The sequence below is a fragment of the Helobdella robusta genome (genome assembly GCF_000326865.2).
Source record: "Helobdella robusta unplaced genomic scaffold HELROscaffold_2, whole genome shotgun sequence".
Classification (NCBI taxonomy): Eukaryota; Metazoa; Annelida; class Clitellata; order Rhynchobdellida; family Glossiphoniidae; genus Helobdella; species Helobdella robusta.
This window is the reverse complement of record NW_008704083.1, coordinates 4,667,366-4,685,623: the sequence shown is the minus strand read 5'-3', so window position 1 is coordinate 4,685,623 and position 18,258 is coordinate 4,667,366. Positions and strand designations below refer to the sequence as shown.

The window sequence follows — 18,258 nt, the reverse complement described above, 5'->3', positions numbered from 1 at the left end:
TCGCGTGTGTGTGCATGTGATTACCGACACTAACACATAATATAGGAGGATAATATAATATAACAATATACGATATACATGTTCAGCTTTGTCACGAGTCTATTAATTTAACATGTAACGATATTTTAATTTGATTTGGATAGAAAATATATCTCCAAACCTTGACCTCGCACTGGCTACCAATAAAATATTGATTAATTTTTAAAATTTGCACATTAATGTACAAGTTTCAATCTAAATTATTTCATTGTCAGATATTTTAATTAAACATGAAGGTACCAGTCTAGCTTGTCTTCTCGTTCTCACTTATTCTAAACTCCTATTGAACTTTTACGCTATATCAGCTCTTGCTTTTCTGTTTTTCTCTGGAACTCTCTTCTCCTTTTCTAACTACTTCTCCGTCGCTTACGTAGTTCAGAGAGGATCTCAACACCCATCTGCTTGCAAAATTCATTGGGGAGCACTGTTAAAAATCACGGAATTGGCACTTTAGAAATAAATTGATTGAACATGCATTACCATTCTATCATTATTATGAATGAAAATAAATGATTACAAGATATTTTTCATTATTTATTTACAAATAATTTAAATAAAATGTAACACATTTCATCGCCAAAACTTGAGAACAAAAGAATGTAATAAAATAATACATGTGACTTTAAAAATGTCGACAAACTTGACTATTATTAAGTTGATTAATTGCACTTTTAAAAACTTTTTAATGAGACATCAGAGAAATTGCAATTTTAGAAGCTAATTATAATGTGAAACCCAACGCGGTAAACAACGAAAGCAATAAAAACTTAAGGTTGTCATTGCAGTATAATTATAAATATCTCACTTAAATATCTACAAATAAATTCAATTCAAATAGCAGACTTGTGAAGACGTTGATAAAATTTGACGCCATTGAATGCTGGATTGAATGCTGAAACGTCAAACACTGTGCAGGATATTAAATTAAAATGTGAAACACAACTGTACCAATACTTCAAAAATGTGAAACCTAAAAAACATCTCTCAGAATCCATGTTATAATTAAGTAATTATAATAACAGCAACATTGTTCGTTTATTGCGAAGCGCGTAGTACCCGTGAATTTTTAAATGCATTAATCGAGGACATCCCCTTACGAGAGCTGGTTATTAAAACTGTTATTACCGCACTTTAGTTATCTAAGTGAAATAGAAAAATAAACTCTAAGCTGAAAAATACATAAAGGAGGAATGAATAGGTTGAACACCTGCGAATCAATAAATTTAAATGCACCTATCACGATACATATACGTACAAAGAGCATGTCGAATTGGAAAAACGTGAACTTGTATCAAGTCAAGCCTCTCACAAGAACATAAACATGAATATAAATGAATATGAACGGTACATGCGCAGGGAATAAATAAAAAAACATTAAATAAATAAACTTGTAGCAAATAAATAAGTCAACAAATAATTCTTTCGTGGGTAGAAATGCAAACATCAAAGTTGCAGGAGTAAACACAAATTTGTTAATACGCAACTTATAATTTAACATTTATATTAGTGAACAAAAATAAAAACCGTGTCTTAACAATGAAATTAATTGACATCAACTGATAGCACAGTTTAAATAATTTGATAGCCTTGCAAAACAGTTAAAAGAACAAAAAATTGCAGAACACAATATAAATTTATTTTTTTTATTAAATAAAAAAAGTCTTTAATATAATAGTGAATATAATATACCAGTATGTGAATAAATCATCGTGCCAACCAAAGTCATAAAAATATTTTCAAAAATAACATGTCATGCAAAAATGATTCTGAAAAATCAATAAAAATGAAAAATTAAATTGGCTGGCGAGTTAGCTCAGACAATAAAAGTGCTATGTCTCGTGCTGTTATTGCACGCTGACCTGGTTCAAAAGCTGTCTGTTCGAAATTCAAAGCACGTTCGCATGATTCGGTGCTTGCGCGTACATGATAATTGTATGTACGTAATATGATGTGGACGAACGTACAGCATTTGTGACGCAAAGCAAGCATAATTGCAACCAAGTAAGGAGCGATTTGTAAGCAGCCCTCCGTTTGTCAACAAAATAAAAAGAAATAAAAGCTACAAAAATAGAAACTATTTGTATTAAATAGAGTGAAAAATAATTTGCTGAAAAAAATTATACATACACATACATATATATATATATATCACTCATTTTTATCACACGATTTTTTCCGTTAATTATCCAGCAAACAGTGAAAGCAGTGAGCATAAATTACTCAATGAAATAAAACAACTGCATCGCCCAAAGAGTTAGTGATTACGTAAATGAACAGCCACCCAGTCAGTAAACGACCAAATGATGAACAACCAACAAATCAATTAATCAATATCAAACAAATACTCAGGCATTCATTGAATCATCTTGGTGAAATTTTGTGGAAAGACACCTTTTTCTTTTGATTTCTCAATGATGCCCATCAGCCATCCATCGTCCTGTCACGAAAAATTCAATATTATGTTTAATAATCTAAATACAATAATCAAAATATTTATTATGAAGCATCTAAAATAATAAATTTACAATTAGATATTGAATAAACAGCTATTAAGATATTTAACATATAGAGTTGGGTGGAAAAACTTCACTACAAGCCTTAATATCAGAAAACACAAACAACACTGACGCCGTTGAAGATTAAAAGATCGTACAGCAGAGATAAAGAGGTCCAATCAATTAAACATAAAAATGATTAGAAACAATTGGCGGAATAAAATAACGAACAGCTTATTATTGATTTTGTACGATTTCATCAATGAACTAACAGAAAAAAAACCAATGTTATGTTATTAAAACAATGTTCATAAATGAAATAAATAAATGAATGAATAGATATATAAATAAAAGAAAGTAATGATAAAGGACAAGTGAGCAATAAAATCAAAGGATGATGTGATCAATAAATATAATTATGGGTGCGCTGACATAGATTGTGTTTTGCAGATTTAATTGCTGCTAAGAGTGAATGATTGGATCGTATTTTTCTAAAATTGAAAAATGTATCAGAAAAGAGTGATAATGAAATCAAAAACGTTATCAAGAGCTTCAAAGGCTTTAAAAAAAAGAAGAGCTAAAAGGTGAACTGTAACTGGAAAGCACTTGCAATTCAAACTGGGAAGGCCTTATTAAAATAACACTGACTGGTAGGTAGGGATGATGATGGCAATAAATTTATCAAATGAAAGTTGAGAAATGTTGGGTTTGAAACTGTTAAAGATGGAAATAGTGTTAAGATTTTGATTGTTAAGATATTCCAGACATGTGTTATGTTGGCTAGTTTGACGATGGATGCTGCTGCTAAATTAGTTAGTTGAGGATAAACAAGAAAAAAGGTAACAGAGAAGAGAACTAATAATGGAAATCGGAGAAGAAAGAATGAAACACAACAACATCGGAGCCATGAAATGAAGTGATTACCAAAGCCCCCACACGCGCTAATAAAGAGAGACTGACCTGGTCATCTGGATTATCAAACGGTACGACGGTGATGATATCTCCAATGTCGAATGATAGTTCATCTATATCCTCACCTACATATTTGTGAGTGGCTTCCACCTGTTAATGAATACAAGTCATAATTATAACGATGATAGCGCACAACAAATCAATAATTTAACATAAAATATCGCAACAGGATTACCCCATGAAGAAGCTTTCAGAACTTAACTAAAGTTTTAAACACACGAATAAAAAAGTATTTAAAAAAAATACTGATTGGGTCAAAAATTGCATGAATTTAAAATCGTGATGGATGAACCTTGAAAAGAATTCTGCTAGGGGGCACAAAAGTTGAAATCCTTCCACTACTTACGCTTGCTGCACCTTCACTCTCGTCAATTGCTGAGCCTGTTTTCACAGGAAATGCGGTAGATGACAGAAGTTCCGAGGTTGATGTGGGTGCTGTATGCGGTGATGATGTTGTGGGCGATGGTGTTTGGTCTGATTTGATTGCAGTTGCTTCAGTTTCCACTACTGACTGTTTGTCATTTCGGCTTTTGTTTACATCAAGAGATTCGTTACTAGAAACGGTTCCTACCGTGACTTGACATTTCTCTTTATCAGCAACGTCGTGTTCAAGTACCTTATCACTTTTATCACTGTTGATGCTGCTTGGCGAGCAAACTTCATATTGTCCATTAATGTTAGCGTCGTTACAATGGTCACCAACTTTGTTGTTGGCTGTCTGGTCAGGACTGGACGGCATACTACGATCGAGGACTTTGTTGTTATGGACCTCCACAACGACCAACTCACCGTTTTCATCATCATCATTCTCCGCATGGTCATCATCGTTATCACCATCATCATCATCATTATCAACTTTGGCCGAGGAAGATTTATTAAGAAACTGCAAATATTTGTTAACCATCCAAAACAATTTTTCATGTTGTTACTAATTATTATTATTATAAAAATAATAATTATTACAATTTTGAAAAAATCCTCAATAACATTGGAAAAAGTTTCAATTCAGTTTGTACGGAATCGTATGCGTAGTGTATCCTTAGAGACTCTTAAACTCAATTTTCTGTCTACACAAATAAACTCACGAAAGACGAGAATCTCTCTGCAGTCCATCGAACCCGATCACTGCATCGCAGGACCGGAAACTTTACCCGCACCGCAACCCCACCGTATTATTACTAAAAAATATCAATAATAATTATGCAAATTAATTTATTTATTTATTGCAATATTTTCACGCATCTTAAACAGTGCACTAACCACTTTTTTTGCAGAAAATGTTGATCTTCCAGGTGCTGAAAACAAATAAACACGTATGAAATATCAATCAATAATTCCTCAAACAACATTTTTATATTCCTAAGTGAAATGCACGTGAGGAGCTTTAAAAATTTATAGGAAAAATATATTTTATGGTGACCAATCATCATCCTTGTGGAAGATTATTTCTTCAACATTGTTCGTGCTTTCTTAATTTGTTCATTTAATTCATTAAAAACTGTTATAAATGATGATAATAATAAAGGTGAAGATATAAAGAGCAGGTATACATTTATTATTTTTATTGCATTCATTGTTTGCAATCTCTGTGAGGCTGTACTCCTTCTCGAGGAACTGCACCTCGTCATCTGGCTTGTGCAGTTTGTAGGATGGCTGTGGAGGTTTAGGTGGAGGGGATGATGCGTGCCTGTCTCCGTAATTCTTTGCGTCAGCTAACAGGCTTTGTATGGGATGCGACATCATGAGGCGAATCTTCACAGAAAGGAATTAACGGATAAAATAATGAATGAATAACAAACGAAGAAAATACTTTATTGGACCTCAAAAAGTTAAATTAAATAATGTAAAGAATGACTGAGTGGAGCCATAATTAAACTCATCACGCACAGCCAACATTTAAAAAAATAAAATAACATTAAAATATAATTCATATATGTTCAGTTTAATGATTTCTAAACTATATTTGCTGTTTGATTTAATTAATGTTTTCTTTGATTTTCACTACAAAAAATTTACATAAATAAATATACAGACAAATAAATTCTGAATAATTAACTTTGTTTTATAAATATGTTAACAATTTCTTTAAAATTCATTCAATTCACTACACTGATTCATATTGGAAGCCTATCTTCAACACTTCGTTTCAGGTTCTAAGTCCTCTGCAGACAACATGATAAAACAGATAGAATGTTTGTTTTTGATTTGTTTGTGTGCTTGAAGTTCATACATCTTTGTTTGTTAACAAGTTTGGAGTAATCATGAAAAATAGGTGAAAGAAGTTTTCTTGTCAATTGTTTGCGAAGAAAGTTTATTCAACTATAATTGTTTGTTTGGTTGAAATTAAAATTGTTAGCCTAGTTAAACAATTGGTTGGGCAAGTGTTCAGTGTATTGACATGGTTGTTGTAAACATGGCTCTTTTCATCGATTTAGCTAGGTAAATGTTCAATATGTCATGTACGGAATATGAATTCAACATAAATTCAATCTTGTTAGCAAACCTATTGTTGTTGCCAGCTTTCTGCATACGTATCGAATATGTGGCTTAAATAAGATGGTTGTTCCTTCAAACAAGTACATTAATATTTATTGTTCTTTATAACGCAGCCCTGACCAATATGGAGCTGCTTACAAATCATCCTTCGTATTTATTTTCTACAAAACTTGTGTGCACATTCAAACCACGCTACGCGAACACACAAACAACGCATAAAGAGTGTGCCCATTTTTGAATTTCACAGAAAACGCATTCAAACCAGGCAAGCACCGACAAAGTCTGAGTTAACTGGCCAACTGACTCAACACCATTAAAAACAAACAAAATGACAACGGCCTACCTTTCCCGCATCGTTGAAGTATGTCAGGTCAGCATTGATTAGTGCATTGAAAGCAGTTGCTGTTGCAAACACACGACTGCATTTATAAAAAAATTAAATCACGTCGATAACTATCTCATAGTATTTGATTAGTAATTTGCTGAATTACCAAACAAACTAATGAAAAATTAATTCTAAAATGTTACCTGTTATAAAAATCTGCCATCTCCTTATTCACTTCTGCATTGATGTCATCATATATCTTTTGAGTTTTCTCAAGTTCCTTCGCCACATTCTGAAGGGCGATGAATTGAAGAGGTGCCACATTAACGTTGGTCACGCAGTTCAAATAAAGTAACACAAATTTACTGTCAAATTTAATCGCAAAACTAAAATTTCAAATAATGTAAAGACACATAATTTTTTTACATAATTGTTTAGCTTTGTTTATTTTCAGTTCATCATACTTAATGAATTCTAACAAATATCATAACAGAAAACCAGACTAATTTCTCATTTAAACTTGTTCAATCATTGAAGACATACCAGAACCAACATTTAAAACAAAAGATTTCCAATAATTCAAAGCTAATAAGCCACTTTTTAATGAATTGGGTATTCAAAGTCCTCCTAAAGAGTATTTATGTCATCAACAGCATCATTTAAATTTACAATTAGTCTACGGAACAACAGAAGAATCAGAAATTTGTGCTCTCACAGTTTAATCAGATATGCAACTTACATAATGCCCAGTTTATTTAGTAAGTGAAATTTTTCTTTTTAGAATCTGATGATGTACCTGCAAAAAAGCTATTTAAGCTAAGACACAAACCAAAAACATTTCTCTGAACTCAGAAAACTGCAACTTAGCAAATAAATGGCTTGAGGGATATTGAGGTGATCAAAGTCAAAAATGCGAACTAGTCCAAAAACTGAAATGAGAACAGTGGAGGGTTATAGCACCATGACTGTTTCTAACTAGATCTCAGCAGCAGCTCTATGAGTTTGATAAGAAAAAAACGAATGACGAGACATCAGGTGATACGCTGCACATAAACTTTGACGATTTGATTTAAAAGAGAGTATTCATAAATCACTAAATGATGATGCTTAAATTTTAAATGTCACTTTTAGTGATAAAAACAATCATGAATATAAAGAAACCTACAATAGCAGTTTCGTTATAAATCATTAATATATTGAATAAATTATTATTTTATAACTATTCTAATAAAGAGATAATGCACAATTTTTATGCACACAGTCAAAAATTATTTATTCCTTAAGTTTGAAAAAAAGAGATTTTAGTGATGAAAACCAACTTGGATGGATTTAGTGTCTTGAGTTTTCTTAGACATGAGGGAATCGTGATGGTGCCTGGCACTGTCATAATCCATCAGCTTGCGATTTCTCTTGTTTATTTTTGCCTGCGTGCAAATTCTATTTTGAAATACGCTACAAAAAATAAAACAAAAACAAAAATTAAAAAAATATTTTGTCGGAAAAACAGTGGTAGAGACTCCCAACTACCTTGATTTCTGGAAACTGAGACATGTAGAGATTGAAAGGAGTTATCAAATGTTCTATAATGTTCAAGTGGAGTGCTTCCAATGACGATGGCAGGTGCTATCAAATGTTCCAATATGTAACTTTAGTCATCAACAGCTTGTTATTATTGACAGCAATTATTTCAGTTAGAAGTACAGGTAACAAACGTTATTCTAACAAGCAAATAAGCAATCATGTCATTTATCAGTGATGGAGGTCATAAAGAGTATATATTGATAATATATATATATATATATATATATATATATATATATATATATATATATATATATATATATATATATATATTGCATTCTAATCAATCAAAATTGGAAATATAGAGTGTTACAAATTGGGTTGATAAATATGAAAATTTAATTTATATTATGCGTTAAATAATTGAAATTAATGTTACAAAAATTAAAAAAATCTAAGTAAAGATCCCATAAAGTTGATAAATTGAACGTAGACTAAATCTACAGTAAAGTGAAAACACCCACAAATTACATATCAAACAAGAAATCTCTACTTTAAAGAGAGAGAGAGAGGGGGTAGGAGAGAGAGAGGAAAAAAAGGGAGAGAACAGGAGAGACAAAAAGAGAGAGAGAGAGAGAGAGAGGAGAGAGAGCAAAAAAGATAATGAGAAATGGAGAGAGAGGGAAAGAGAGAATGACCTGTGTAGCGACGACATACTCTGTGTATCCAATCCACGTTGGTTCATACATTTCCTTGATCACTCTGAACATGCTGTCCGTGGCAGCTAACATTTCTGCAAGTAACAATGCAATAACAATAAATTCTATGACTTGTATTGTAGGAAAACACGAATGTTCTCATATTAAATTTTGATGTATAATTATAATATGCTGTTTTAAATATGTTGAAGTATTGGAGGATCTTTTTCGTTTTTTGTTGCCTTTTGGCAAAGTTAATGTGAAGCAGTAAAAATGTTCAAGCCATAAAGCTTGCATGTTGTATTTAATTAGTAGCATTTGATTTTAAATGATTGTGTCTTCTAATCAGTATCAGTAAATTATTTCAACATTCTATTATTAGGCGATAACATTATTATCAACATAGACAGGTTATGAATATAAGCTTATCGAAATTGAGAAGTGGAAACTGTTAAGAAATGATAAAGCAATATTGGATCAGTAGAGTGCATAATTGTAATGTCGCTAAATAATAAGTTTTGAAAATATCGCACGCACGCACACGCACACACACACACACACACACACACACACACACACACACACACACACACACACACGTTAGGGATGGGTGTCGTTTTAATATTTCAATATTTTGTGTGCATGTAATAAAATATCAAAAACACTTTTCAAGTTTCCAAAATTTAGTTTTCTTTATAATTTACATTTCGTTAAGGACAAAACAATTGTTCAAAGGGTAGCAAAATAAACAGGTCCAATGGATTACTGCATGCTGAATTATCTTGATGCACTTGGCTTTTTTTTTACAGAATTTAATGGGTTCACATTAATACTGATTTCTTTTTATAACCTGGTCGTTATGCCAATGTGGATGTTATAAAAAAACTATATGTATGTGTGTATATATATATATATATTATTGACACAAGAGCAAAATAACGACATCCATGATAGGAGTCAACATCATACAGAGACAGACAACTTTAAAATTACAAGACTAGTCATCAATGACAGTTAGACAGAAATATGTGACACATGTACAAGTCAGTCTACAATCACATAGATAATTGTTTATAACAGGCATGCATACATGCACACAAACAAGCGAGCACATACATGAGCATGCACGCACACAAACACACAGATACGCACATGCATGTTTCGGTGCAGTGTTTGTTCATAAACAAATGAACAACCATCACCATACCATCATATTATCCGAGCATATGAAAATTGAAAAATTATATTACCATACAAAATACAGTATAAAGTTAATATATAATTCCGGCTGCAGAATATTGTGAACAATCATTTCAACAAGGTCAATGACATGCTTTCATCATTATCATCATCCTCATCATCATCATCCTCATCTCTTTTATCACCTTTTGTTTATGTGGTAATAAAAATATTAAAACTTTTAATAAAAATTGTTATCACATTTTTACACTCGTTATATCAAATCAGCATATGAACATTTGGAAAATTTAGAATCATTTAAAAACGAAACCATTCAACAATGCTTATATCCATCGAGAAAGCCAAAACAGATTTGATTGTAGATCCAAACATCCAACTCAATAAGATAGAGCTGATAAGTGAAGCTTTTTTTAAGGTTACTTGAGTGTTACCCGCACACATCAACAACGTCTATTTTGTTAAGCTGCATTTTGCAAACTTTTGAAAACAAACTATTGCCTCATATCATTGAGCGAGATATTCATGAAAGGTTTTCACAGGTGTGCACCATACTGTGTGCTGGGGGCGCCAGAACCATGAATTGTATTACATAAGCTGGTAATTTAACATGCTCGCCAGTGATATGCCGTATTTTGATTATTCAACCCCCAGATAACGCGACAGATAAAATGAAATTGAAAATGAAAGCAATTTACGCGATTTACTATGTAAACATTAATGGGGTTGGTAGAGAAAAACTAAATGTGGTTGAAACTTTGGAGGAAAAATGTGAAAGCTGGGTTTAGGGTTTGTTGCCTGTTGCAGACATGGTGTTGCGACGAAGTGGAAGAGTGAGCAAGTTGCAGTCCAAATAGGAGCACCAGGAATATGCAAGAAAGGCAATGGTGAAAAAAAATAAGGTGGGCCTAGACACATTACTCAAATATACAACCGTTGTGAATTACTAGAAGAAACATTATAGCTTTGTACATTGAGTTTAGAGTTAGTCCCATAAAAATATTATGGGTGATGATGAAGACAATGAATATGATGAAGACAATTAAGTAAACTAAGCAAACAAATTGATTTTAAACGGCCAATTAATTTTTTATTTAATTCATAAACTGATGTGATCATGGATTCAAACTATTTCTAGTTCATTCAGTTAAAAAGTTATCTGAAGAAGAGAGAAAAAACTGACAAGTGGATTATTGATAGGAAGCATATGAAGATGCATTGAAATATGATCTGATCCAGATATTGGGAAATCAAAGCAGTGTGAGTAAATATTAAAGCCATCTTGTGGAAAGCCAAAGAACGTAACATATGGTGAACATATAGAACATATGTACTTCGTTGCATTTCATCCTGAGGTGCTTTACGTGAATATTAACAACGAAATTCAAACATTCAAAAAAGCTAAAAATTGAAAAAAATTAAAACAAAAAACTATACATATAACTAAAAATCCATTTAATTAATTTCATGATTTTTATTGGCAGAAGCTAACAATAATGTCAGCAACAAACAAACAAACAAACAAACAAACAAACAAACAAACAAACAAACAAACAAACAAACAAACAAACAAACAAACAAACAAACAAACAAACAAACAAACAAACAAACAAACAAACAAACAAACAAACAAACAAACAAACAAACAAACAAACAAACAAACAAACAAACAAACAAACAAACAAACAAACAAACAAACAAACAAACAAACAAACAAACAAACAAACAAACAAACAAACAAACAAACAAACAAACAAACAAACAAACAAACAAACAAACAAACAAACAAACAAACAAACAAACAAACCTGTCAAATTGCTGTGATACCTTTTAAGTTCTTTCTGAAACTTCATGGCTGCAATCTGAAGAATGTTAATGTGCAATTACGTTACTGTGTGCATCAATACTTTATAGCTAGGATGCTGGTGCACGCTGTGTACAATTATGTAGTTCTACGTAGTCTGTACATATTGTGCACTCTTATATAGTCAAAATGTTAACTAACTCACGTAGCTTTTATAAAAAAAAAATGAAACGCTGTATTAGATGAATAATAAGTTTGCAATCTTAATATTATAATTATATAAAATGGTTGTGAACTTTCGAATTATACCTATCGACAACCTGTGACTGAATTGAAGTAACAAAAAAGTTAAAGGTAAATTACACTTATTCAAAGTTCAGAGGCACCGACGACACACAAACAGCAAATTATGAATACGTGTTAAACGACAAGCCGGAGATCCTTTTATCGTATTCTCATGTGAAAAACCCTGACAACTTAATAATAAAATCCATTATTCCGTTACATTTTACGCACCTACAAATGTTTTATGAGTGTCAACAAAAAATAACATGAGCTGTGAATGGTTTGAGAGTGAGTGATGGAAGATGAGATGAGAATACTAAATAGGTCACAGCAACTCACATTCATGTAAGCATACAGTTCAGAGAATCTGCATTGACATAATTTGCTGTATTGGCTATGATAAAAATAAGAATAACGACTCAATAATAACAACAATAATAATAATAATCATATGCAACTGAGTAACACATCTGCTGTGATGATGATGAAGAAGATTATTATGATGAAGATCAGCATAATGATGATGATGATGATGATGATGAGATAAATTATCATGATGATGGTGGTGGTGATGTTGGTGACATTAAATAAGTTATTATATAGATGTTCGCAATGATGGTGAAAAAATTATTATGAAAATGTTGGTGACGATGGAGCAATGATGATGTCAGATTTTTCTGGAAAGTGACTACTACAAACTGCAAACAAATTATGACTGATTAAAAATATGATGATGATGATGACATGATTTTGGAATAACTGGAGTAACAATTGAATGGTTTAAATCATATTTGGTCGGACGAACGCAGGTTGTTCGATTTGGTGATGTTTCATCCAAAGTTGGTTCAATTTCATATGGAGTTCCGCAGGGTTCAGTATTGGGGCCGATCCTTTTTATACTGTATACTTCGGAATTTATGAAGATTATTGAATCTTATGATTTTAAGTGTTATGCATATGCCGATGATATCCAGGTTACGTTGACGAGTAAACCAGAATCATTCAAACAGGAGGTTCTAAGACTGGTAATGTGCTTATCTGAGGTTGATACCTGGATGTCGAACAATGGATTAAAATTGAATCAATGCAAATCTAAGTTTATGCCGGTGGCAACTCGGCAGCAGTTAGCGAAAATTAACATCAGTTCGGTAAATGTCGGTGGCCAAGAGATAGAACTCAGTGAAAGCGTAACAAATTTGGGCTTTGTCTTGGATTCAAATCTATCGATGAAACATCACTTGAAAATGCTCTCTTCGTCATGTACATATCAGTTGCACAGATTATATCGCATTCGAAGCTATTTAGATAGATCAGCCACACAGACATTGATTCATGCTTTCATTCACTCGCGGTTGGACTATTGTAATAGTCTGTTTCATGGCCTCCCAAAGAAATCAATTAAAGTACTGCAATCCATACAGAATAGAGCTGCGAAGGTTATAGTTGGAGGATTGAAGTTCGATCATATGAGTCAGACTCTAAAAGATCTTCATTGGCTGAATGTGGAAAAACGGATAATTTTTAAAATGTGTATCTTGATGTATAAAGCTATGAAAGGAATCTTGCCCAAATATTTGTTAGAAATAATCAAGAAAAAATCAGTGACCATAGATGGCATTCGCTTGAGAAGTGATTGCTCAAATTTAATGATAGCAAACAGTGCTCACTTGTGTATTGGTGCACGAGGGATTGCTGTTGCGGATCCAGTGTTATGAAATGGTCTACCAGAGTCCCTGAAGAAGCCGGAAATGAACATGGATGCTTTCAAGAAGAATCTCAAGACTTATTTGTTTTCGATTTGATTTTTGTTTCGTTATTATGTACACGTACTCAAACAATTGTTTATTCTTTCGACTATAAAGTAGCGCTTTTGAAATTTTTTCTTTTTTTAATTGGCGCTTTATAAATTTTTGAAATAAAAATAAAAAATAAGATGCAGATATGATGAAAATGATAATTCTTAAATTACCAAAAAATACTGTGTACTAAATATATAAATCCTGATGTAAAACGGTGGAACAATTGAAGTTGTATCAAATTAATGATAAATTATTTTATTAACAATAATATTTATAGGAATATAAAATTCCAAATAACAATAACAACGATAATAACAAATGATGACAACAGTAACAACAAATAATAACCATAATAACAACAATAAGTAAAAACAATAACATTAAACTCATTGTACATAACAAACCAATTTATATTTGTAGAGAGTATGTTAATAATAATAACAACAACAACAACAACAATAATAACAATAATAAATAATTTGCCACCAGATTGAAGAGATAATTTGATCTCAACAAGAAATTGATGAGCCCAAAAATAATAATAATAAAAACAAAAATCAACCATAACACTGAGGCACAACAACAATAAAAATAATAATAACATTAGATAATAATAGTAATAATAACCAGGATAGTGCTGATGCATAATAACTCAATCAGCATTTAAGTTAATGCTAGATAAAAAAATTAATAATGATCATTATTATATCATCACAATTACAAGATTGAACATTATAAATAATGCCATTAATAATGCCAACACATGAGAACTCATGGTTGAATGAAGAAAGCAGCTCAGATGGTTAAAAAAAAACATTTTTTTATATTTTAAAGGAAGTTACATGCAGACGTGGTTCGAATGCATGCTGAGTTTGTGATTGGAGCTTGTATTCCATTCCATTCAATCCAAGGATGTTCATTTGACGGTCACGCCAAGAGTAACGACACAGCAGTTGCTGCAAGTTGCAGAAATCAAAAATGCATTCCTCCCAAGTGAGTGCCCAGAGCAGAGATTAGCTATGCAAATTTTGAAGCCTAAGTTAATGAGTGAAACGATTTATCTAGAATTTTGTAAAAATAAAATGAAATAATTTGAACAATTTTGCAGTTTTCAGCAATGGTAAAGGAAGTTATTAAAATGAAATTACAGTATTTAGGCCAAAAACCGAGGAAATTCAATATGGTAAAATTTTAATGAAAGTAAGAAAAATAATATCCATAATCCAAACAGTATCCCAGTGTGTAGAAATATAGCTTATGTAAAGATATAACAACCACATCACCAACTTATGAACTTTGGAATTCTGAAAATAACCCCCTATTGCACATTTCTGGATCCACTACTGAAAAGATGTAACATTTTGTAAACATATAACACATGTGTATAAAGCTACAGCAACGATAATGGTTGCAAAACGTTACTGTCAACAAATTTTCAAAGCTGATAGATGATCAGAGGAATGAATGGAACCATTTTATAGCATGAGAAAATGTTTAATTTTCTTCTATGTAAACAAGTGGAGGCACCGTTGATGTGAGGCATGCGTTGATGCATCTGTCTGTCTTTGTCTGTCTTAGCATGTATGTGTGCTTGTTTGTGGCTCTCTCTCTCTCTCTCTCTCTCTCTCTCTCGTTTGTGGTGGGATGGTTTTTTTGTTAATAAGTGCAGGCAGTTCGTGTGCCTTAGTAATCCAACGTTGAACAATATTAGGAACTAATTCAAGAAAAGTGATTTGTTTAATAAATGTAAATATAATTGCATCTCTATAAATCTGACTCACATCTGCATTGTAACACAACATTAAAGTAAACAAAGTGTAAACTCTTATCTGTCAACCCAATTGAGTAAATTGAATTACTTCAAGTAATTAGCACTGCCAATTAGCAGAAACATTAAAAAAACAACAAAAAAATCATTAGTAGAAAAGATTAAAAGTTGTAGTCTGATAGCACTTTCATTGGAATTCAAAAGTGTTAAATTGAAAAGGGATATGCATTGAAGAATGAAACATTTTTTTCCTTCATACAACTTGATAACATGCTCAATTCAAGTATGCATAACCCTACAATGTTTGAAATACATTTGAAAACATTATAGATGAGTAAATTTACCTAACTGTATGATTGACATGTGCATAAAAATTAGCATACAAAAAACATTTACACAATTCTTTTACTTAAAATCTGAAATAAGAACAATATGGTCAAACATAAATCAGCATGCTAAAAAATTGTTAATTGACAATTTAACAACAAAACTGAATATAATGAACCACATTGGTAACTGGCCTACTTACTTTAAATCAATTTGACATTTAATTATGGTTTATTAAATAATATTCACAATTTGATTAGGCAGAGATTTTAATTAATTAACAATTTGTTTTTTGGATTATGTTTTCATTTAAACATTTTGCTGATCATTTATTAATTTCAGTATCAGTAAATAAAAATTAAAATAATAGTAACACCACAGACAAAAATAACACAAAATAAAAGTGCTCTTTGCCAAAATATGCTCAGCTTCTTGGTTAATTCTACCATTACATTATAAGACATGGATGAGGCATATATGAGAACTTTGACAATTTTTAAATTTAAATGATTGACAAGTGAAAGAAATTGCTACCTGCTGTGCATTGAAATTACGATAGTGCTCCTCAAAATGGTCATCAATTGTTACGTCTGATTTACCCAGGTTTCTCAAGACCTGTGTGATTTGTTAAATTTACATACATCTTTATATTAAAATTATATAAAAATAAGCATGACCATTAGACATACAAAACTGACTGACAGTGATCCAGTAATGAAATGATACATTAAAAAATGATATCAACAAGAACAAACGAAACTATGTACCCTAATTTCTAGAAGACTTCCTTGCTGCACATATTACAACTTACCTCTGTACATAATGTACACTCTACTCCACTCAACTGACTCTACATTACACTCCACTGACTGCAGTACAGTACTGCACACTGTACTGTAAGAGTACAGAACAACATGCAAGTGCAATGCAGGTAACTAACTAAACACAACAGTAATTGACAACTGAGATGAGACAAGAGTTGATTGATGGTGGATGTATTGTATATATATTATTTATGTAAGTATGTGAAGCACATGTTCTTGTTCATCAGTTCCATAACTATTCCATTATTTATTTATTATAATTAATAATTTAATATGAGCTATGTTATGAGTTTAGTCCTTATGTTTTACTTTGTTGTGATTGATGATCATTCATATGATTGCTAACCTTTTCTTTCGTTCTAGTTACGGTTCGCTGGAAAACCTTTCCAAAGTTTTTCGATTCGCTCATCTTCACTTCTTTAGAGACAATCTAAAACCAAGACCAGAATGTGAATGTTTGATTGATACTCTGATAATGAACTTTAAAACGAATCCGACGAAAAGCGAAAATTGTTTAAATCTGAATTACCACGCACACAACCGTGTTATGCGCTACACTATGTATGCATATAAACATACATAAATATACGTATATAATATATATTATATCATATATATATATATATATCACTTTTATATAACTTACATTAAACTATCCAATAAATTTATATATAGTATCCTCAATATATTTTTCTTACATTATTTATATAATTATATTGTTTTACCATTGTTTTGTTACAGTATTTCAATTTGTGGTTTCACTACAAAATCTAATATTCGAATTATCAATCTGTCAAAATTTTCTTATTCGTATTTTGTTTGGTTTATTTAGATGTGATCATGTTAGTCATCCACAATTTTGAAAGTTCACCTATTACATATTCTTTATACTTTAATGTTCTTTTTATAAATTGTTTAAAGTAAGTTACTGTCCTTTGTTGCGAAATTAATTTAACCACTTAATCAATGATCGTTCAATACTTTTGAGACATAGCACAGATTTTCCTTAAGCTTTGCACAAACTTTTTTATTCATTCAGTTTTCAATGTTTCTTGTCATTTCCCCTTTCATTAATGGTTGATTAAAGTTTTTGTCTAATTATATTAGTTCAAGCCATGTTATTTAGTTTTATAATTTTATTTATTAGAAGCTGCCAATTAGTTTATGTTTACAAATATAAATTTACCTTTTTTATATTAACCTTTTTCATAATTTTTGTTAAATTTGTCGAATTGTTTGGTTCAAACTTTTATTTCGGTGGCCCAACAAGTGAGAACTTCCTGTCTCCTAGTCAGGTGTTTATTTTTATAATACTTTGCTGAATAAAAGTTTATTTGAATTGAATAGAATATAGTATCAACATGCAAATCATATCCAATTCGTAATATCGTCTCCTCCAGTGAAGGTGGTGATGCACCAAAATGATGCAAAGTGCATGGGCTGCTGTTTCGAGCATAAATCAGACTAAGATTTAATTTATTGGGAGGAGAGCATGTTTATAATAGGCTTTTATGATTCCACATAAATTGGCTTGCTACGTCAATGTGCCTGATTATGAAATAGCAATTGTATAAAGTAAAGTTTGGTATGATATAATTTATGAAATAAATAATGTTTCAATTTTTTTAGTCTTTATTATTGCAGCTAAATTTATTATTATTTTATTACTATATTATTAGCGGCACAAAACTGATCCATCATTTACTGA

At 31.4% G+C, this 18,258-nt stretch overlaps 2 protein-coding genes across 2 annotated transcripts; both read right to left on the bottom strand.

Annotated features, from left to right (window-relative positions):
• Positions 1-2,392: 2,392 nt before the first annotated feature.
• On the bottom strand, positions 2,393-5,246 carry HELRODRAFT_160396 (hypothetical protein; the record flags this gene model as incomplete). The annotated part of the gene is made up of 5 exons (XM_009017358.1): positions 2,393-2,476; positions 3,495-3,596; positions 3,799-4,389; positions 4,767-4,801; positions 5,057-5,246. The coding sequence occupies 5 exons, from the start codon at positions 5,244-5,246 to the stop codon at positions 2,393-2,395; spliced, it is 1,002 nt and encodes a 333-aa protein (XP_009015606.1).
• A 645-nt stretch (positions 5,247-5,891) lies between these two features.
• HELRODRAFT_160395 (hypothetical protein) lies at positions 5,892-11,596 on the bottom strand (the record flags this gene model as incomplete). The annotated part of the gene is made up of 7 exons (XM_009017357.1): positions 5,892-6,029; positions 6,346-6,421; positions 6,531-6,619; positions 7,647-7,751; positions 7,855-7,950; positions 8,547-8,641; positions 11,551-11,596. The coding sequence occupies 7 exons, from the start codon at positions 11,594-11,596 to the stop codon at positions 5,892-5,894; spliced, it is 645 nt and encodes a 214-aa protein (XP_009015605.1).
• Positions 11,597-18,258: the final 6,662 nt, after the last annotated feature.